Genomic DNA, 21780 nt, shown 5'->3' on the forward strand with positions numbered 1-21780 from the left:
ATTAGTAACAGTCTATCTTTAATAAGTTGGGGGAAATTAGCCTGGCTTGTGAGAGTGGGGTACCTTTAGGATCAAAACCACCAACTATTCCAGTACTCACTGAAGAAGACTCCAGGCATAAGTTAACTAATTCACTTTTATTTTCGAAGTTCCACTGGCTTCTTCACCAGCAAAGGTGTTAAAAGTCATACAGAACCCCAAAAATGATAATGTTAGTCATAGGCCTGCACTTAGTAAAGATGCTGTGGTTGTTGTCCTCAGTTCAGATGGTATGCATGATATTCATGGATTTTGGATGTTCTTGTGCATACAGAAGGATACAAGAGGCCTTGCCTGCCAGCCATTAAGCTGCCCTGGCACTTTGTTCCCAGTTTGGCTTAACCCAGGGCCAAGCAGCAACAACAACATTCACCCTAAATTTTGGCACAGGCTCCACCAGCTGCCGCCTCTTCTTCCTTGTTAGTCCTTCTATCCACTGCTATTTGTCCGTTATGCAACGGTGTTGCTTGGTGCCCTGCCTGCCTGCTTCCCCGTGTGTGACCATTTCCCCTGCTGTTGTTGTTGTTGTTGGGTGCCAGTGTTTGGGAATCCTAGGAATTGTAGTTTATTGTGGTACTAGAGCTCCCTGAGGTTAAATGTCTCACAAAACTACATTTCCCAGAATTCCTTAGCATTGAGCCAAGGCAGTTAAATCGGTCTCAAACTGGATTATTTCTCCAGTGTGTTTTGGACCATAGGGTGACCAGACATCCTCCTTTTCCCCCCCAGGACCTGTCCTCCATTTCAACTTCCTATCCAGGAGGAATCCCAAAATGTCCTCCATTTTGGGCAGGGCTAAGGCTGCATCCACACTGCAGAAATAATCCGGTTTGACCCCAGTTTAACTGTCATGGCTCCAAGCTATGAAATTCTAGGAAGTGTTATCAATCAATCTATCTATGTATCATATATATATATTCCATATACATATATACAGACACACATACGTATGTCAGAAAATACTTAAGGTACACAGCAATATAAATTATATCACACACACACACATCTCTCTCTCTCTCTCTCTATATATATATATAGTCATTTTAATTGTTATATTTTATAATAATTGTTATGATTTTATCTGTAAGTTGCCTTGGGTCCCTTCGGGGAGGAAGGCGGAGTATAAAATAAATAAATTATATATATATATATATATATATATATAGACACACACACACACACACACACACACACACACAGAGAGCTCTCGTCCTTTCCTGCCCTTTGTTTTAATGTCTGAAACTTTGCGGGCTTGGCTGTTTGAACCAGGGGTTAGCAGCAGCCAGGGCCAGAGAGGCTGAGGTAAAGCGGGGCTGCCGTACAACATGGCGGCGCCCTGCTGCAGCAGCAGACCCGCCTCCTCGGAAGAGCAGAAGGGAAGCGTACCTTCTTCCTTCTGGACATGGATGGCAGGCCCACAAACCGGAAGGCCCGGCAGCAGCGCCGGGGCTGCGGAGAAGGAGTTCCGCCCTGTTTTGTGTCCGGACTCTTTGGCAGAGGCGATTTGGTGATTTGGTGGCTGTGGATCCTTCAACGGAGAAAGTCCGGGATGGATGGATAGGTGATGTCTTCGGCCTTTTTAAAACAAGATGTCTTGATATTGCATTGAGGATAGTGTTTGGAGCTTGACGGTGCTCCTTGTTCCCAGACACAGTAGTCTGGCCCTGGGCTGAGGGCAGGGAGATAGATACATGATATATAACAAGAAGAAGGGCTGAAGGGCTTCCCCTCTGAAACCGACTCCCTTCCAAGAAGTAAGGAGCTTCCTCTTATCTCTAAGATAAAGAGCATTACGTAACATAATAGTATAACATACATACGCAATATATAAGTGTGTGTGTGTGTGTGTATGTCAGAAATTACTTGAAGATACACAACGACATAAATTGTATGTATGTATCTATATGTTATATATATTATATCTATTATACATACACACACATATATGTCAGAAATTACTTAAGATACACAATAACAAATTATATTACACACACATATATGTTGTATAAATTATATATATATATATATATATATATATCATAGACTATAATATATATACACACACATATACATATATGTTCTATATATATTTTATACTTATATATATTAAATACATTTAGTTCATATGAGAAGGTTTGCCATGTCCTTCCTCAGAGGCTGAGAGAATGTGCCCAAGGCCACCAATTCATAGCTGAGTAGGGATTTGGACCTGGTCTCCAGAGTAGTAGCCCAACGCTCAAAAAGCACAACACCACGCTGGCTCCCATAATATAATATAGACAATATAAATAACATGCATCTGAGGAAGTAGGCTCAAGTCTATGAAAGCTGATGTTACCAGCTTCCTTCTTTCAGTTAGCCTCAAAGGATCCTTTTGCATACTAAATAATAGTGGGAAACATTCCCCTAACTACACTATTGGTTTCCTTGTTGCTTCCAGTTCAATTCATCCCCCATGAGATAAACTTGTCTCTATCATTATTTATATTAGTTCTATGTATCTGGCTATGTTTGCAGGAGAAACTGTTATTTAACACTGACTTACTGAGAGATATAGCACTCTCTAATGCTAAGGCTGAAAAGCAGATGCAAGAATATATTCTTCTGTTTGCATATTTCATACTTGATTAAACTGAGGAAATGAGCTTGCAAGGAAAACAGAACGAACGCATGGGAAGAAAACTGCCCAGAGTGAATAGAGATTCACAAACGTAAACAAAGTAGCTTGGTCCTAATCTGTTGCTAAGAAGATCAAAACGAATTGTGATTGCTTCTTTACTCATTGGAGGTAGATACAGACTGGGACTGAGGCAGTGTTTAAAAATATTTATAATATTTATATATTGCTTCTCCTGAGGGAGTTCAAGGTAGCACAGGTAATCTGTCTGCCACAGTCTGACAACCACACTTTGAGGAAAGCTAACATATAAATATCAAATAGCTAAAGGACTTGAAAAGAAGATACATTTCTGAATGTCTGGCTTTTATCTTATTTGCAGACAGGGCCTCTTCACCACAAGGTGCACCTGTGCAGCATGCTAAGCACTGGAGTAATGTTTTCTAAGCAGCGCAGTTTGAGTACCCTCAGATGAATAACAAGCAATAGCAAGTACGTTTCTATACCGCTTATTAGTGCACTTAAGCACTCTCTAAGCAGTTTACAAAGTGTAAGCTAATTGCCCCCAACAATCTGGGTACTCATTTTAACAACCTCGGAAGGAGCTTCAGCCTTTTGCTGGTTTGTGAGTGAGTGGCTGTAGTGCAGGCATTTAACTACTGTGTCACCAAGGGCTCCTTGGTGGATGAAGCAAATGCTTGGACGTCTGCCCTACAAGGACCCTTTGTTATCATCATGCTTAGGCTAAGACCTCGGGGTATTTGGATTTATTAATTGTTGATGTTTGCTGTTTGTTTTTCCCTTTGAATTTGTTCCCTTCCGTGTAGTGTAGCATTGTTGTTATGTGCCTTCAAGTCATGTAAGATGGTAGCCAAGAGAAGGCTGGCTCAAAATCACAAGGAACAGACTGCATTGGAAATAGCTGACTATTCCACAAATGCATACCTTTACAATGCTGATTGGCTGGAGCCTGGGACAAGGAGGTGGGGGGCTCAAGCCTTCTCCCCCCGGCCAGACTAGACTGAGGAACTGGACTGCCTTGAAAGATCAGGCAAAATTGGACCACCAAGACACCTAGGTAGTTGAGCCCTCTCAGGAATTATCGCTCAGATAATGAGCATTGATTTGTTACTGCTTCCATGGTACTCAAATTATTATCAGTTGTAGTTGCATGATGGTGATGTTATGAAGGTGATCAGTTTAATGCAATATCTTTTGTTTTCATTGTTTTGTAAAAAAAAACAACACACCACATTCCTATAAGGAGTGAAAATTAACAATGACCTGACTCAATGTTGAGCCCCCATCCCATGTCAAAGACAATTTTGGAGTCCTTGGTGGTCGAGTTGTCCCCTATCTCAACTGCGGCCTCATGGCTAGAGATTGGAAAAATTACTTTTTTGAACTATAGCTCCCAAAATCCCCCAGGTAGCATAGAACACTGCTCAGGCCATTCTGAAAGTTGTACTCCAGAAAAAGTCCCTTTCCCAAATACTGCTAATTTCTCTCTCTGGGGCTCCCTCCCTTGCAGAGGAGTTCTTGCTGCTCTTTCTTGGCACATAGCATTCTTCATTTTGTTCTCACGACAGGAGGAGCTGAGTTTGTTGCCATTCAGGAGCCAAGGTTTAAGAAAGCAGCAGGCAGAGAACCCAGTGCTGAGGATCTTGTCAGTTCAAATTGATGTCAGAGTCCAGGAATTGAAGCAATGGAGGTAGTGCAAAAATCCAATCAGTTCAACCAAATTCTATTTGGCTCCTGAACAAAATGCCAGCAGTCCCTTTTGTCTGAAATGCTCCCTGGCCAGTGAAGCTTGAGGTAGTTGCTGCACCGGTCAAGCAAGTTACATATGACATACCTATATGTTTGGGAAGCAGTGAAAAAAGAGGAACAGCAGAGAAAGAACGTATTCTCTCTAAAGTAATATGTGCCATGTTCAATGAAGTCAGGCATGATCATTCATCCATCTAAACCTGTGATATACTTGATAATAATGCTTCAAGTAAGTAACAGTTGAATTTTTTGAACATTATTAACTTGGAATAAAAAAAATTAAAACAAAAGTGATATATAAAATATAACCAAAGCTTTGAAGTTAAAATAATTGGTTTATTTGTGTGTTGTGCATCTTCAAGTCATGGCAACCCTAAAGTGAACCTATCTTGGAGTTTTCTTGGCAAGATTTGTTCAGCAGAGTTTTGACATTGTCTTCCCCTGTGACATGGCCAAGGTCACCCAGTGAGTAGTATTGTTAAATAATAACAAAAAAAGAGAGTAGAAGTTAGCCTGTGGTCAGTTTCCCATCCAGGTGTTAACGAAATCCAGAGTTGCTAGCTTTAAATATGCAGTATCCTGAACTTAGTTGTTGCCTGATTTCCTTTTGGGAGACTGTGGATAATTTGTCCAATTCTTTTACAGACACCTGTTTCTCCCCAGGACAGACATGAAATCTGCTCATTGATCGGGAAAGGGGAAACCTTTTTTGGCATAAAATTTTCTTATCTCTCTGCTCTCAAAATTCTGTTATGGTCCTGGAAGCTTCCAGCTCCTGAGTGTAAGCAGGGCTGTGTTTGGGATTTAAAATGTTTATTTTTAATTCATCAGCTAAGATACTTCCATTTACGCTGCTGATTTTCAGGGGAAGGCAGAAGCAAACTTTCTTTTTGGAGTCTCCACTCTTCCCTTTTAACAGAAACTGAACTGTCAACCACAGGTTATGGTTGCCATCATCTGTTTTAACCTGTGAGACCTTGGCTGCAGCTGCACTACAGAAATAATGCAGTTTGATAACACTTTAACTGCCATGGCTCAATGCTATGCAATTCTGGGATTTGTAGTTGTGGCACTAGAGAGCTTTCTGACAGATATCACAGAATATCACAGAAAAATGCAAATCCCAGAATTCCATAGCATTTAGATATGGCAGCTAAAGTGATGCCAAATTGTGTTATTTCTGCAGTGCAGATGCAGCTCTTGTAAGGCCAGAGGACTGGCAGATGGTTTCTGTCAAACAGAAGGATAAATAGGTAGTGTTCCTGGCACAATCCTCGCTTGGCCATGAAAACCCACTGGATAATCTTTAGCAAGTCACACACTCTCAGCCTCAGAGGATGGCAATGGCAAATCCCCTCTGAAGAAACCTGCCAAGAAAACTCTATGATAGGTTTGCCTTAGGGTCACCATAAGTTGGAAATGACTTAAAGGCAAACAACACACACACACACACACACACACACACACACACACACACACACCTCTGATTATATATTGAATTTGCAACCAGTTTCTCAGCACATGCATTTCTCTGTTGCACATTTGACTGAGGCAGTATAATTTACCACACAGTCCTACATGTATATGCCCAGTAAGGAGGTTCCGATGTGTTTAAGGAAGCTTTCTCAGAGGTAATTCGATGTAGGACTATAATTGTAAGAGCTCTGACAACCCACCCTGATTTTTAAATATTTTAATTTTTTTTACATATTTTTCCAAAATGTTGATATCAGTTGTATTTCTTTCATTTTACCCTTAATATTAATTGTTCTATTTTAATTTTATTGTCAAGTTACAAGATGATTATATAATGCCATTTTTCAGTAGGTGAAATTGTGCGAGGAAGTAGAAAAATGCCCAGACAAACAACAGTTGCTCTTACAACAGCAGCCCTGTTAGGCATTGCAGCAGGAGGGCTGGTTTTTTGGAAAGTCTTCCAACGTCGGAAAAACAAGACCTGTGTTGTGCTTAATCAAAGAGAAACTCTTAAGGAACAAGAAAAGGAAGACCTCTCAGAAGACAATTTTCTTTCATCCATACCCTTTCCTACAACTCCCTGGGTTCAGAAGATTCTCAAAGCAGAAGTGGTGATAGTTTCTGAGGCAGAGAAATGGAAAGAAGTGGAACCTTTACTGGAAAAAGAGCTTGAACACTGTCCAGTTCTTGGAATTGATTGTGAGTGGGTAAGTCTTAAAGACTTGAGAAATGCCTGTTTCCCTAGCATCTTACCATGAATGCAAGCTTCAGCCTATGTTTTGTTGCTGTTAGACCTTGAAATCTGGTTGAGAAGTCAGCACAGGAACGTGAGGTATAAATTACCTGCTGAACTTAGCTGATCTATGATATCTCTGTCTGAAGATTAGAGTGATCCTGAGATTGTGCAAGCTGTATAGCCAGGCCCGTGAGTTCTGCAGTTATGGAAAAGGTGTCCAGATTGTAGAGTCCAGCTCCCAGACACAGTTACAGATGTTGCTGCACTCCAAATATTGATGAACTAACATAATTTCTTACCACTGGCTGTGATGGAAAGGGCTAATGAGCCTAACAGTATCCCTAGTAGGTTTGCTATAGATTGCTATGTCCTCCCACCCTGATACTGCTTTTCTTCCATTCCTGTGGGATATAATTCAATCCAAAATAAATCATTTTTTGTAGGTGTCGGCAAATGGAAAGAAGGCCAAACCTGTTTCTCTCTTGCAACTAGCTGCTGCCAATGGTCTTTGTATTCTTCTTCGTTTGACCCGTCTAACTGTTGATGGGCAGGTTCTTCCAAAGATGTTAGTTGACATTCTGGCAAGTGGAAGCATCCTAAAAGTTGGTGTAGGGTGTTGGGAAGATGCCTGCAAGTTACTACATGACTATGGTGTAGTAGTCAAAGGAACTGTGGACCTTCGGTATCTAGCTATGAGACAAAGGTGTGTACCTTGATATGATGTTTGTTTTACCTGGGTTGTCAGATACACTTGTGTTTCTAATTTTTTTAAAAAGTTGGGTAACTCAGAAGGATGTGAGCAAGCTTTTTTCTTTTTTCTTTTGCTAAAGCGGGTAGCAATTATGTGGTCCATAGTCCACATATGGTCTGCAAGAGGCTTTTCTGTGATCACCACAGAAAGCCTTGTCACTGAATCATCATCATCATCATCATCATCATCATCATCATCATCATCATCATCATCATCATCATCATCTTGCCTGCTTCCAGGGAGCATAAACACTTCTAGCAAGTTTTAAAGGCTCATAATAACATTCATGCAAAACCTGACTTTCTGCTCACTTTGTTTTGTAAACAAGGTTGAATGTGGCTTACAGTTGGGCTAAAATTATGGCAGGCGTGGCGCCATGCACCTCTGCAGTTGCCCATACCTGCTTTAGATTGACATTAAATGCAGTAGGAAATCTTTCTTTCACTAATAATTTAAATGCAGGGATATTCAATCAAGTAAACCATGGCCCTGAGTCTGCAGGGCCTGAACAGAGTAGTTGAGGACAGAGGGCTTGGAGGTGTCTCACTCTTGGGGTTATCATGAGTTGAAGTCGACTCAAGGGCAGTTAATAACAACAGACAAAATGCTACTGGAGTGTGTGTGTCAAACGAGGGCATTGCTGTCCCCTCAAATGAAATTTTTCTTCATTGTCTAAAATTCTAACATTGCGGAGAGTAAGAGGTTGAAAATCGTTCACACCTAGACTCTTTGATTTGCTGTGTTAGTGTTCTCTTGGTAACTTTGCCCCTTTTCTTTGAATAACTAAATACTGTATTATTTCTAAATGCTCAACTGAAATTCTAAGTTACTGCAGTGCTAGGCATTTGGTAATTGAAGGGAAATTTCATTGGGGTCAGAATACTTATTAGGGGGCAATGATAACATCCCCCTATAGCTAAACACCTTTAAAAAGCATGTGTTTATAATATTGTTGCACATGCAGCTTTTGCTGTTTTAACTTAAAAATTACAATTTTGATAACTTCAAGAAGGAATTAATAGTGGGAATGTAGATCTCCAGCACCCAGATTAATCAGTGAGCTGTTAGTCTTGTCTAAGGAAGGTCAGTGCATAGATGGCACTTTTGTAAATGATTCAGATGAAAATATAAACATAATTCTCTTCAAAAGCAATTTTTGTTTGACTAGATGAAAATAATTCATTCTTCTCCTTCCTGCCCCTCCATCTGAAAAACCTAAAGAAAGGCCCTTCCCCAAAATGGACTCAGCCTCAAATCTCTTGCTGAGAGGATCCTCAACTATTCACTTGACAAGTCATTTCATCTCTGCTGCAGCAATTGGGAGGTAGAAGAACTGACTCAAGAACAGGTCTGTTTGTTTTTTCTTTTTCTGCCACTTTGGTATTATCATGTAGCTAAAGCAGCTCTCAGTAGTTATTTGCTCATTCACTGCAGCTGTTGAAATTCTCATTAAAACTGATTTCAGGGGAGGAGAACTAAATCTTTGGGTATCGCATCTTTTCAAGAACTGCATATCATTTGAGCATAAGATGGGACTGAAGCCCCTTTCAGTATGTTTTTGGCTATTCTTTATCAGCTTGAGATCTGCAGTCTTAAAATGTGAAGGTGTAAAATTGAGAAATTAGTATAAAGAGAAACTGCTATACTGGAGGATATAAATAAGGCCAGGAACAGTTGTGGCTGTTTGCAAACAGTCCTCGAAGTCAGTCTTTCTATAATTTCATGGAGCATTGCTTTTTTGCACTTCTTGATATGTAGTTTTGTCACCAATTAATTAATGTCCTGGCCCCTCCTCCCAATATTGGGATCCAAGGCTGTTTACAAAAGTTAAATGTTAATCCCAGGCTGGACTGGGATCCTTTAAAGGGTGGAGTGAGGCAATATACATATACACAGATTTCCAGTTGAAACACCATTGAGGTAACGCTTATTAAAGGTAATAGCAAATGAAGCAAATTCTAATTTGCCAGCAGTTTCACATCAGCAAAGCATTCTTGGTACAGCAAAGAGGAAGAAACACTCATACACACAGAGTATATTCCCACTTCACTCTTGCTAGCAACTGCAGAATGGATGGGCTGCTATCAGTGGGGGAAGATTCGGCGCTCTGACTCAGTGGCTTTGGGCAAAGAGGTGATGGTCCCCAAATCTAGTCAGAAGCTGTCTTGTGATCACTCTGTATATCAGGGGAAATTGTGTGGCACTTCAGATGTTGTTAGACTACAATTCCTCAGCACTGGGTCTGCTGGCCAGGGATTCCGAGAGCTGCAGTCCAACAATATTTGGAAGGCTGTGTGAGTCCCAGCCCTGCTTCATAACCTTTTGTCAAAGCTTTTGGTTTCTGTTCTTTCATAAAGTTGCTCTGTTTTTTGATGAGAAGCAGATGGCATAGGGACCAGATAGTTGGAAAAATCCCATTTGGAATGGGCATAATAATTTTCTTTGTATCCAAATGACATTTCTTCAGGCATGTGTCTCAACCTTTGCTGCTTATTAATGAAATATAATAATAAAAGCAAGATCACTGTATAGCTCTTACTTTTTTTAAAAAAAGAGCTAGTGTAGTCTAGTGGTTTGAACATTAGGCTGTGACTCTGGAGATCAGGGTTCCATTCCCTGTTCAGCCACAGAAACCCACTGGGTGAACTTGGCAGGTCACATACTCTCAGCTTCAGAAAGCCTTGGATTTGCCATAAGTTGGAAATGGCATATTTTATTTATTCATCTCATTTCATTTCTATGCCATCTTTCTCCCAGAAATATACCCAAGGCAGCTCAGAATAAAACAATTTTAAAATGTTACAATAACAATTAAAAAAATAAAATCAACTAACTTACAATGGTAAAAAAATTACATAAACATGCAAAAGTTTTCTCACAGTATCCTGCCTTTCAAACAGATCGTCCCTCAGTCTACTTTATTTTCTAGCCATTCTTCCTTTTAATATTGGACAGTTGCAAATGGAAACTTACATTAAAAGGCCTAAGTTCCAGTTCCATCATTTTGGTCAAACATCAAAATAATAATAGTTACCTCCTGGTGTCTTAGCATTTAATTTATGTTTGTTTACTCATTATATGTGCATGATTGGACAATTTGTAGGTTAACATTAAGAATACATGTGACAGAAATATGTAGGTATATTATTAGTGATTGAATATATGTCATATGCACTGGGTACAAAGCAGTTCACAGAAGGCGCTTTGAGATTTCAAACAAAAATAGAAGTTTGAAATGGTATTGCAAACAGAGGCATATAAAGGAAAAGGGCCTTCTATTTGTGACAGATTCTAAGAACAAAAAATGCTTCATTTCCTTATCTTATTAACTCATTCATTTTCTCAATCTTTTGGGGTATTCATTTTGATTCCTCTCAAATATCAGAACTCTGGATGCATAATATAACACAGAGTTCTTGCTTTTCTTCTCCAGATTGCTTATGCTGCCAGGGATGCCCAGGTATCAGTAGCTCTGTTTCTCTATCTACTGGGATTGTCCTGCCTCCTTCCTGCAGTAAGCAGTGAGTATGCTGGTCCTCATTGGGAAAAGGCCCTGAAGAAGTGTCAGGGCTTGGTGGATGTACCCTTCAAAGGAAGAAACAGTGGTAGCCTTGGAGAGGATGAAAACAGAGGAGACTCAGAGCAAAAACGAAAGACTCCCAAATCACAAACTAATGTACAGTCCCCAGTCAACCAACAAACAAAGGACCCTCGGAAGCACAAACGAAAGCCCCTGGGAGTAGGATATTCGGCTAGGTAATTGGCTGTACCTTTGTATCGTCTTTAAAAAAATAAACTACAATGGACCAAGAAACAAGGTTTTCTCCTGGTCAGACTTCTGTAGCCACACTTTGCCTGTTATGCTGCATTCCACTGGGGAGAAAGTGAAGACAAGAGTGAAGTATGAGATACTCTTGCTGTCTCCTTAGCCAAGGTGCATTAATGAATACAGTGAGATGGCCTTCTGTGCTGTGATACATCCATTTAAATAATGAGGGGTGAGATTAGTTTTCCAGTTCGTGATTATCAGCCATTCTTTCATATTTTCATGAACCAGGCAGTAGCTAGAATCACTCAGTCTGCTGTTGTTAAAGTGCTGAAAATGCAAATAAAGGCTGTAAGAATGAATGCATGCATGCATAAACAAACAAACAAACAAACAAACACACAAATAAAAAGAGGTTTATGTAGGAATGACTGACTTTTGATTCATACAAAAAGGGGGGAGGAACACAGAAGGAAGATGAAAATAAACAGATGTAGGCACAGTAAAACTAAATTTCATGAACAGAAGGAATGGCCACCAGTGGATGTTGTAGTTGGAAGAGGGGAATCAAAAACTGATCACAGCTAGGCTTGCTAGGAAAGTGTATCTTTTATGATGGCTGTCTGATTGAAGAACCACTTATGGAAATGGCAGTATGCATGGGAAAACCTTACAGCACTTATTTCAGTCAAGCGAATGGTCCCTGCATTCCACATCTGATCAACTGCCAAAAGGAATTTTGTCCTCCTAGCAGTTGTGCTGTATTTGTTGGAGGGCCACATTTTGGCTACCTTATATTAAGAAAGTTCACTGGGACCTAACTTACTAGTAAGTATGTGTGGGATTGGGGCCTCATTCTCAGGTTTTATTGAAATTATTGAGTTGCTACCAAGTGTACAAACTGAAGATGATGTCTGTATCATTTAGTTTTTTTACAGGTGTATTTGCAAGTAGTAAGAGGAAGTGTTTGATTTTCACAAGGGAAATTACTGTTCCTTGCATTTGTTTTCACAGGAAGTCTCCCTTATATGACAACTGTTTCTTGCATGCCCCAGATGGACAGCCTCTGTGCACATGCGATCGCAAGAAAGCCCAGTGGTACCTTGATAAGGGCATTGGAGGTTTGTGAGCTTTTTTAAAAAAAAGAGTAAACAAGAATTGCTAAGGTTGGTAATTGTGCTGGTTTATGACAGTTAAAACCTTTAGTTATGAAAAAGGGCTTCAATTGCTTAATGCATATTGGTATAACTATTTAGATGTAACATTTGAGATGCACCTGTAGGCCATTAAATCTGAGCTTCATCAAATTACTTATATAAATCTTATCATAGTATACCCTCTTCAGCTTTATAACCGGATTCTGTCCACATGATTTCTGGATCCTTCAGACTATTTTATTGTCTTCAGATATATTTCAGTCACCATCTGGATGAATGATAGCCAAACCTAGACCATGGGCCTAATGAGGACCAACTGACATGGTATAAGTACTTAATGCTGGTATCTGGAGGAGCAGGGGGGAGCTAGATCTGCTTCATTCGCTCTAGCTAGCATAAACAGTGGTTAGGAGTTCTGGAAGTCTAGCAGCATCTATAATCCTTGAACATTCCCCATTCCTGATCTAGAGAATATTAGAAGAAACTATATGTTAAAAGCTTGCTTGCTCTCTCTCCCTGCCAGAGCTGGTGAGCATGGACCCATTTATTGTGAGGTTGCAGTTTGAACCTTCTGGACGTCCTGAATCAAAAGTGGATTATTACTTGACAGTCAAACAGAACCTGTGTGTTGTGTGTGGAAAAACAGAATCTTACATTCGGTGAGTTGTCCCATGAGGATTCTCCTGTCTCATACAGCAAAACTCTCCTTCCTTCTTGTCTTCAGTAAAAGTCAAGTTAACTTAAATTCAAAAATAAAACAATAATTACCGAAACTCAAAAAAGGGGAGTCACACCTGTTGGTAGAATGAGAGGAGTGGGGAGGGGTTAATTTCACTAGCAGCATTGATCAAAGTCTGTTCACATTGCTGAAATGTCTTTGTAAAGATCTTTCTTTAGTTGTCAGAGGAAAACCACAGCCAGAGCAGGCAATGTCTTCAATCCATTATAGAACAGGGGAGGTTAGTTAGAGCAAAATTCTAGTGGCAAAGCTAAGCCAGAGTTTCTGTTGTGCTTAATTTACTGAAAAGTTAAAAGTGGCATTGGATCCTATAGCAACAAGGATTATCCAATGCTTTTTAATAGAGGCAACTTCTGAAAATACAGATGGGTATTAGAATGGATGGATTACTTCTAAAAATGAGTTACAAAGGTTAAGGCTTTGAATAACTACGGTATTTTTCAAACTCTTCCAGAGGAGGAGGGTATACAGTTGCAGAGTAGCCATCAAAAGTGCTTATCCTGAACATAGTTTAAAGGTTGAGCTGAATCTTGCTACAGTAATACAATCAGCACAATTCTTTACATTGTGGGAGGAGAATCTTTCTCCCCACCCCAATGTTTTAGACTACAGCTTTCACAGTCCCTTACTGTTGGCCATGCTGGGTTGGGCTTCTGACAGTTGAAATCTAAAGCTTTAAAAACCCCAACTATTTTTATTCAAACACAAATAATCCACTAATATAAAGCACACATACATTGGCCCTTCGTATCTATGGAGGTTCCATTCTCTTCAGAATTCTGGCTGGCATATTTTTAAAAAGTTGTATGAGTTTCTGCCTCTTATTCAAGTAATGCTCTTGTAGTGTTTCCTCCACCACCTGCCATCTCACAAATATACTATGACATCTCTAGGCACCTTTCTTTGTCTTGCAAACCATGCATCTATTCTATGGACTTTCTTTACTTCCCATTGCACTTCTCTGTGTCTTCCCAACATCTCAGACAGGGCATCAACTGCCCTGTCATGGGTATTTTCATTCTGTTGTTCTTCAGTTCCTCTTTTTCTTTATCCTCCAGAAAAGACATTGCATCCAGATCTTTGTCCCTGTTGATAGTCATGGTTTCAGTTAAAGATGTCAGTTCTGTGTTTATTTGCTGCCTTTCAGTAGAAATCTGATGTAAAGTTTCTTTTTTTTTAAAATTCTACCTTTAGAGTTACTTTCAGCTCTTCTTGGAGTTCTTTGTTCATTCCCCCCTTAAATCCATAGCCATCTGGGCCATCTCCTGTCTTAGTTGGACAGCCATCTGATGTATTTCTTGTAAAAAAAAATTGATTTGTTCCATTTACTTTATTTGAATGTTGAAGAGATGGTCATTTTGCCCTTTAGCAGATGTAGATTGTCCCCCCTTGGATGTGGTAGACGATACAGTCTTTAGGAGCGATTTGACAATTATCAAATTTTAAAAAGTCCTTATGTGATTTCACTGTGACCACTAGATGTTGCTTTTTCTTTCAGTCATCTATGGTACCCTTCAGGCACTGTATGCCTCAACCAGAAACAAAGCTCTTCCTTTGATTTCCTTCTCTCTCTACACTGTAGTAGGCTACAGAAAACGTGAATAAAAACTTCTCACACTACTAGAAATTAACTAAGCATAACAACAACAACAACTCTTTCAGTTCTTGAACACCAACTTTTCTGCCAGTGTTAATGTAATATTTAGGCCTTATTCTTTAGCCCAGTGGCCCCCCATATGTACTCTTTAAGAGTTTTTGGACTTCAGTTCTCAGAATTCTCAGCCATGTTGGCCAGTAGTCTGGGATTCTTGAAGCTGAAGTCCAAAATACTGTAAAGAGCACAGTTTGGGGACTGTTTATTTCCTTCTCTCTTCTTAACACTTTTCAGTAATTGGATTTTTTTAAAAAAAATCTGTTTTTAAAGTCTTTTTGGAAAGTGTTTTATTCCATATAACTTAAGCTGATAGGTGTTTTATTAATGGTTCCACAAACAGCAGTTTCAATGCTGGAAATTGTTTAACTCTATTCACTGGCAAATTCCTTAAAAAAATCACAAAGCTGACAGTCATTTAAAAGTAGAAAATTGAATGCACAGTATTTCAAGCCCTTTCAGTGGTTAAAACGTGGCAAGGAGGTGATGGTTGTTCCCAGTCTCCTCTGTTCCGTCTGCAGCAAGGTGACAATGGCTAATGTCATCCAGCTAGGAATAGGTTTCAGACCTTTTCTGCCAGGGAAACAGGTTCAGCCAGTGTAAAAATTTTAAAACCAGCCAGTGCCATGTTTAGCACATGATTCCTTAGCAAAGCTTTCAAGGATCCCACAACACTCCTCCATTTCACCCCAGAAGCCAGAAGTCTAAAGAATCTTGGGGGCCAAAGGCTCCCTACCTTGGCTGTACCAAGTGACATGGAATTAAGTCAGTGGGGCTTACTTCCAAGTAAAGTGGATATAGTATTGCAACCTAAGTGAATGGCGGACACCAACTTTCCAATGAGTTGCTGCAAGCTTATAAGGGCTTCCAGTTAATTTATTCCCAACTACTGTGATTTCTTCAACAGAAAGAACATAGTGCCTCATGAATATCGGAAGCACTTCCCACTCCAGATGAAAGACCACAGTTCCCATGATGTGCTCCTCCTTTGTACCGCCTGTCATGCTGTCTCCAATTACTATGATAACCATCTCAAGCAGCAGCTAGCGGAGGAGTTTGGTGCCCCCATTGGTTGTGAAGAAGGGGTCCGCCTCCTTGAAGATCCCATCCGCAGGCAGGTCCGTTCTGCTGCCAGGGCGCTTTTGAATGCGGACAGTCTGCCTAGTGCCAGGAAAGAGGAATTGTTACAGGTGATCAGGGATTACTTTGGTTCTGCAACTGTTTCCCCAGAAATACTGCAGGAAGCAGCTGGGCTGGAAACCAGGTACGTCCCCGGTAGATTCCCATTTCTGTGTGTTTCTTGCCTCAAAATATTGTAGTGTTGAGTACTTCTGTTCAGGGCTCTGGCTAGCCAGTGGTACCTTTTTCCAAAGCACTATTATATCCCTCTTCCTTCGTCCAAAAGGGCCAGCAGAAATCTATGCATGTTGAATATTCTCAGCTTGCATTTGGTTGTTTGAGGCTTTCCTCTTCTAGAAATTTCTTTTGATGTTTGTTCCAACCTTTCTGTTTCCCTAAGCCTGCTGATTGCTTTCTCTGATGCACAAACTGTGCTATTTTGTCTATGCACTTGGAAAACAGAATTTGCTATAGGAATTATTTTATTTGGCTTCAAGTTGACTTAACTCTTATAGCTTCCACCAAGGAATTCTGTCCTTTTAAGGAAGCTTGTAATTTTGCTAGCAAAGCTTTCTTTTGCCCTGTTACAGAATTCCACTCTTCCTGGCTTTTGACAGTGTCATCAGTGCCAGTTTTTAGTACAATCAAAACTCCAGAATTATGCCTTAGGTAATTTGAATGTGTTTGTGGATAGGAGGCCAAAAACCTAATGGTCCTTTTTGTGGTTTGGTATTCCAGGAGGTCCCGTGCTTATCTGAATTCAGGTTTTGTTTATACCTTTTCAGGATTTTTAATGAGAGCTATATGCCACATGGCCTGAAAGTTGTACACCGTTTCGCCAGAGGGGGCCTGTGCTCCCTCATGCAGCTGGAGAGGCGTTGGCGCCAACACTTCTTGGATGTTATGCAGCCCAGATATCTTCCAGAGCAGTGGTCTGTTGATCACAATCATGATAAGTTGATCCGAAAGTATGGGGAGGATTTCCAGGTTGAACTCTGCTGAAGATTTGCCCTTCCAGATGATTAATGATTAGACTGACAGGGTGATGAACATGGAAAAGATAACTGAGGAATGTACTTCTTCTTTGGACTCCCATTTTGGGTGGGCAAAATCCAGCTCAAGAAACCCTGTTGCTTTGGAACCTGATATCAATATTAATTAGCAATACTCTTGTAGGGTTGAAATGTTTTATCTTTTAAATGAACTTTTAATTATAACTTGAATAGATATTGTCTTGCTTCTGGTTCTGTGAATTCTATTGTTCGGAGCAAGAATGGGGAAAGAATATTGTTGCCATGTAACAGGCATGTCCCTTCTGGTTCAAGGCACCATAGTCCTCTGCTTTTCTTGGGAGAATATGAATACAACAGAGTACAGCAGTACCATGGGATGTGGTGGATTTGGTGATGTTGAGTTCAACATTCAGAGACGAGCACTACAGATTCCTTCCAACTAAGGTCAGACACTGTCCAGACAGATGATGTGGGACTGGGGAAGGGATGTCTCAGCTATTTTTCAATCCATTTGAAAGCCATTTCTGTGCCAAGCCACCAAGGCTGTTTTAAGAGCACCATGAGCACCATTATTGAGAGGATGAGGTACATGAATATTTGCTGCTTTTTGTTAATTGGTCTCATCACTACAGAAAAAATATTTACCACTTTTACCTCATTCAGAAACCATCGTAGCTGACATAAGCTTTTCTAGACCTTATACAATGATGGGAGAGCAAGCATATGTTTGCTAGGTCCACCAACTCCCATCATATTCCATTCACCTACCCCTCTCCCCTTTTTTGGAGGGGGGATGCAAGTATCTATAATAAGGCTCTTGCTGTTTGGCTGGAATCTTAGTGAGGCAGGGGCAGCAGAGGGAGATGGCCATGGACACTCTGACCATACAGGAACTAAGGCCATGGAAACAGTGACATCTCAGAGCCAGCAGATTTTATCTGCTTTCACTTGCCACAACTGCGGCACCTTGGCAAAATTGCAACTGCTAGTGCAGCACTAAAACAAAATTCTGGCTTTTGTATGTGGGCTTCCAATGCAATTTTAAACCCTGGTAGTTAAAGGTTCTAAATTTCATGAAGAGTTAGAGCAAACAGATAGACTCGCCTTCCAGTGTGGGAAGGCAGTGGGGCCATGGCAGAGTGAGTTGAACCAATTAGTACATATTTACTTTCCCCTCACACCATGTGTCATGAGGATTAAAAGCCTAAGGTTTTTGTCTTCCTTAGAGATTATCCTTCTCAAAAGGTGATAGAAATTTGTGCTGCCACCAAACTTTATTCAAAGTTCCAGCCTTGAATAAGTAATTGATAGAGGAAACTCCTTTGCTTTGCACTGTAGCTGTTGGTCTTTTATAAAAATATTATAAAATAAATATTTTGCTGCTTTGGGATGACAGCTCCTGACATATCCAGGGATAGTTGTGTTGGCCATATAGCAAAGTAAAGTATCATTCAAAATCCACAAGACAGAGATACCTTTATTGGGCCAACCAAAATGCATAATACACATTTGGCAAGCTTTTGAAGCTCTACTGGCTTCTTCATTTGACAAAGGTGTTAAAAATGATACAAGTGGGAAAAAAATTGACGATGTTAGTCAGATGTCAGATATTATGGAAGGGTCTTCATGCATGTAGGCCACTCCTCCTAGCCATGTGAGTGCACAGAGATTTAGGCCAGGAAACAAACTTTACTGGAAAACTTTACTTTAATGGAATTTAAAGTTTGTTACCTGGCCAGAAGAAGGTGCAGCCCACCTGCATGAATACTCTTCTATAACATCTGAACTGAGGACAACAACTGCAATATCTTGACCAAATGCAGGGCTGTGACGAATATCGTCATTTTTTTCTTCCTCTTGTATCATTTTAACACCTTTGCCTGATGAAGAAGCCAATGGAGTTTTGAAAGCTTGCATCATATATAATAGTGTGCATTTTGGTTGGCCCAACAAAAGTATCACTGTCTTGTAGCTGCTGACATATGCCCTTTCATATCTTCATGGGAGATATTGTTGACAAGGGCTCACTGGAGTGATATAATCTGTGTAGGTCTGAATTGTTTCAGATTGGAGGCAGGGGTCAACATGATAGAAGATTGTTTACACATGGGTTCACTTCCTCTAGCATGTCAGGAAGAAGGCTAGACCTACATCCTTTCCATAGATGTGTTACTTTCTGTATGAGAAGCCATTCTCTTGGTCCTACAACCCTCAGAGGCACACCTACTAAGGACATGAGGGAGGGGCTTTCTGGAGGGTGCTCCCAGGTTGTTGAACTCTATTTCAAGGGATACTGGGCTGTCTGCCTCAGGCATGAAAATATCTCTTCTTTGTGGTCTCTGGCTCACACAAATGGGTTATCCTGCCCCTGCAGAATTCATCTTTCGGAACCTTCTGGAGCGTTACATGAGTATTTTGACAATAGCCCTGCCCACCTCCAGCACCCCTATACAGGAACTTTCCCGTCAAAATTGTCAGCTCCCTTTTGCTCGCCACTGCAGTCACAGTGATACAAACAGCATTCTTCAGATTGGTTTCATGAGTGTTCATCAGTCTTCTTTGACCTGTTCGATATGGGGAATATACTTGGTTCTTTGGCAGTTGTCAGGGTGCTGGCATTTGAGGCCATGCTCACTCTTCAGGCTATTTCTTCATCTGGCATCCTTCAATAAATGCATCTCCTGTGGTGCTAAGATCCCAGAAAATGATGGACACGTGAAGTGTCTTCTCTGCCTTGGCAAAGCTCATGTGGTTGCCTCCTGTGTCCACTGTTCAACCTTTACACCTCAGGCAAAACAGAACAGAGAGTTGCATTTGCAAGCACTCATATATGAACAAGCCATCTTCTCAGTCTTCAAAATTGGACAGTATGGAATCACCGGAGGTACCTTCTAAGACCATCTTGGCATTGGTCCCAGCCTCTGGTTTCTCCATTCATATTGCACTGAAGCATTTGCTGGCAGAGCCACTCTCCATCTTGTTGATGACTGCTTGGTCCACATCCGAATGTCAGGTGGTTTGTTCATACCCTCATGTCTGGGTGATCCCTGAAAAATAGAAATGGATTTGGTAGTTCAACAGCATAAGCACAAAAAGAAGAATCATAGAATCACAGAATAATAGAGTTGGAAGAGACTGCAAGGGCCATCCAGTCCAACCCCCTGCCATGCAGGAAATCCAAATCAATGCATCCCTGACAGATGGCCATCCAGCCTCTGTTTAAAGACCTCCAAAGAGGGAGATTCCACGACACTCCGAGGGAGTGTGTTCCACTGTCGGACAGCCCTTACTGTCAGGAAGTTGTTTCTAATGTTGAGGTGGAATCTCTTTTGCTGTAGCTTGCATCCATTGTTCCGGGTCCTTGTCACTGGAGCAGCAGAAAACAAGCTTGCTCCCTCCTCAATATGACATCCCTTTAAATAGTTAAACAGGGCTATCATATCACCCCTTAACCTTCTCTTATCCAGGCTAAACATCCCCAGCTCCTTAAGGTGGTCCTCGTAGGGCATGGTGTTCAGACCCTTCACCATTTTAGTCGCTCTCCTTTGGACATGCTCCAGTTTCTCCACATCCTTTTAAAACTGTGGTGCCCAGAACTGGATGCAATATTCCAGGTGGGGTCTGACCAGAGCAGAACATAGTGGCACTATTACTTCCCTTGATCTAGACACTATACTTTTATTGATGCAGCCTAAAATTGCATTGGCCTTTAGCTGTTGACTCATGTTCAACTTGTGGTCTACTTGGACTCCCAGATCCCTTTCACATGTAGTTTCATTCAGCCAGGTGTCGCCCATCCTATATCTGTGCATTTCATTTTTCCACCCTAAGTGCAGTACCTTACATTTCTCCATGTTGAAATTCATTTTGTTAGCTTTGGCCCAGCTTTCTAAGCTATTAAGGTCATCCTGAAGTTTGATCCTGTCCTCAGGAGTATTAGCTACTCCCCCTAGTTGGGTGTCATGTGCAAATTTGATAAGTATGCCCCCAATTTTGTCCTCCAAGCAATTGATAAAGATGTTGAATAGCACTGGGCCCAGGACAGAGCCCTGTGGGACCCCACTGGTCACTTCTCTCCAGGATAAAAAGGAGCCATTGTTGAGCACCCTTTGGTTTCGGTCAGTCAACCAATTATAAATCCATGTAACAGTTGCCTTGTCTAGCCCACATTTTACAAGCTTGTTTGCAAGAATGCCATGAGGAACTTTGTCAAAGGCCTTACTGAAATCAAGATATACTATATCCACAGCATTCCCTTCATCTACCAAGCTGGTAATTTTATCGAAAAAAGAGATCAGGTTTGTCTGGCATGACTTCTTTCTCTGAAACCCATGTTGACCTTTTGTGATTATGGCATTGCTTTCTAGATGTTCACAAAGGATAAAGATTCTCACCATTATTTTGGCTTTTCCTCCAAGACCTCCTCCTAGGTTGCTGCCAAGGTTGTTCCTTTGCATGGACTATCCTCTCCTAATTGATCAGTCGCTGGTGCGCTTGAGGTCACAAGATCATTTCTCATAGGAATCTACCTCTTCAGGTATTGGAGACCCCATAACGTTCCTCAAACTGAATAGAAGTTGTTTCAGTTGTACATAAACCACGGACAGAGAATGCATGTGAGGACAAGATTCTGGAGTCTTCCCCTATTGTCAGATTCACTTCTTCCTTTTCAGCCTCCCAATTTGGGCATGCCTGTTGCAATAATAATAATAATAATAATAATAATAATAATAATTATTATTATTATTATTATTATTATTATTTATGCTAGAGCTCTACCCTCTCCATCATGTCAACAGTCACTTTGGTCTTGGTCCAGATCTTACTCTGCTTCTTCTACTGATTCTGACTAATCCACGAGCTTGAGGTATCCCTCTAGGAGATTTCATTGGTCTCAACCAGGGTGACCAAATGTCCTAACCGCAAAGGAAGAGAAGATACTGTAC

At 40.8% G+C, this 21780-nt stretch overlaps 1 protein-coding gene across 8 annotated transcripts; it reads left to right on the top strand.

Annotated features, from left to right (window-relative positions):
- The first annotated feature begins 1517 nt into the window (after window positions 1-1517).
- Window positions 1518-18386, top strand: EXD2 (exonuclease 3'-5' domain containing 2). Of its 8 annotated transcripts, none has more exons than XM_089521746.1 (10): window positions 1518-1600; window positions 4246-4655; window positions 6251-6609; window positions 7082-7341; window positions 8611-8737; window positions 10823-11145; window positions 12170-12276; window positions 12836-12971; window positions 15610-15966; window positions 16607-18386. In XM_089521746.1, exons 3-10 carry the CDS (start codon window positions 6280-6282, stop codon window positions 16821-16823), a joined length of 1857 nt encoding a protein of 618 aa, XP_089377872.1. In that variant the 5' UTR covers window positions 1518-1600; window positions 4246-4655; window positions 6251-6279; the 3' UTR covers window positions 16824-18386. The 8 variants fall into 8 exon arrangements, with proteins under 8 accessions (XP_089377872.1, XP_089377877.1, XP_089377878.1 ...); XM_089521751.1 differs by having other exon boundaries at window positions 4246-4367; XM_089521748.1 differs by lacking the exon at window positions 1518-1600 and adding an exon at window positions 2790-2827.
- The last annotated feature ends 3394 nt before the right edge of the window (window positions 18387-21780 follow it).

This window comes from Sceloporus occidentalis, unplaced genomic scaffold (genome assembly GCF_023333645.1).
Source record: "Sceloporus occidentalis isolate IW3139 unplaced genomic scaffold, rSceOcc1.0.p SCAF_4, whole genome shotgun sequence".
Classification (NCBI taxonomy): Eukaryota; Metazoa; Chordata; class Lepidosauria; order Squamata; family Phrynosomatidae; genus Sceloporus; species Sceloporus occidentalis.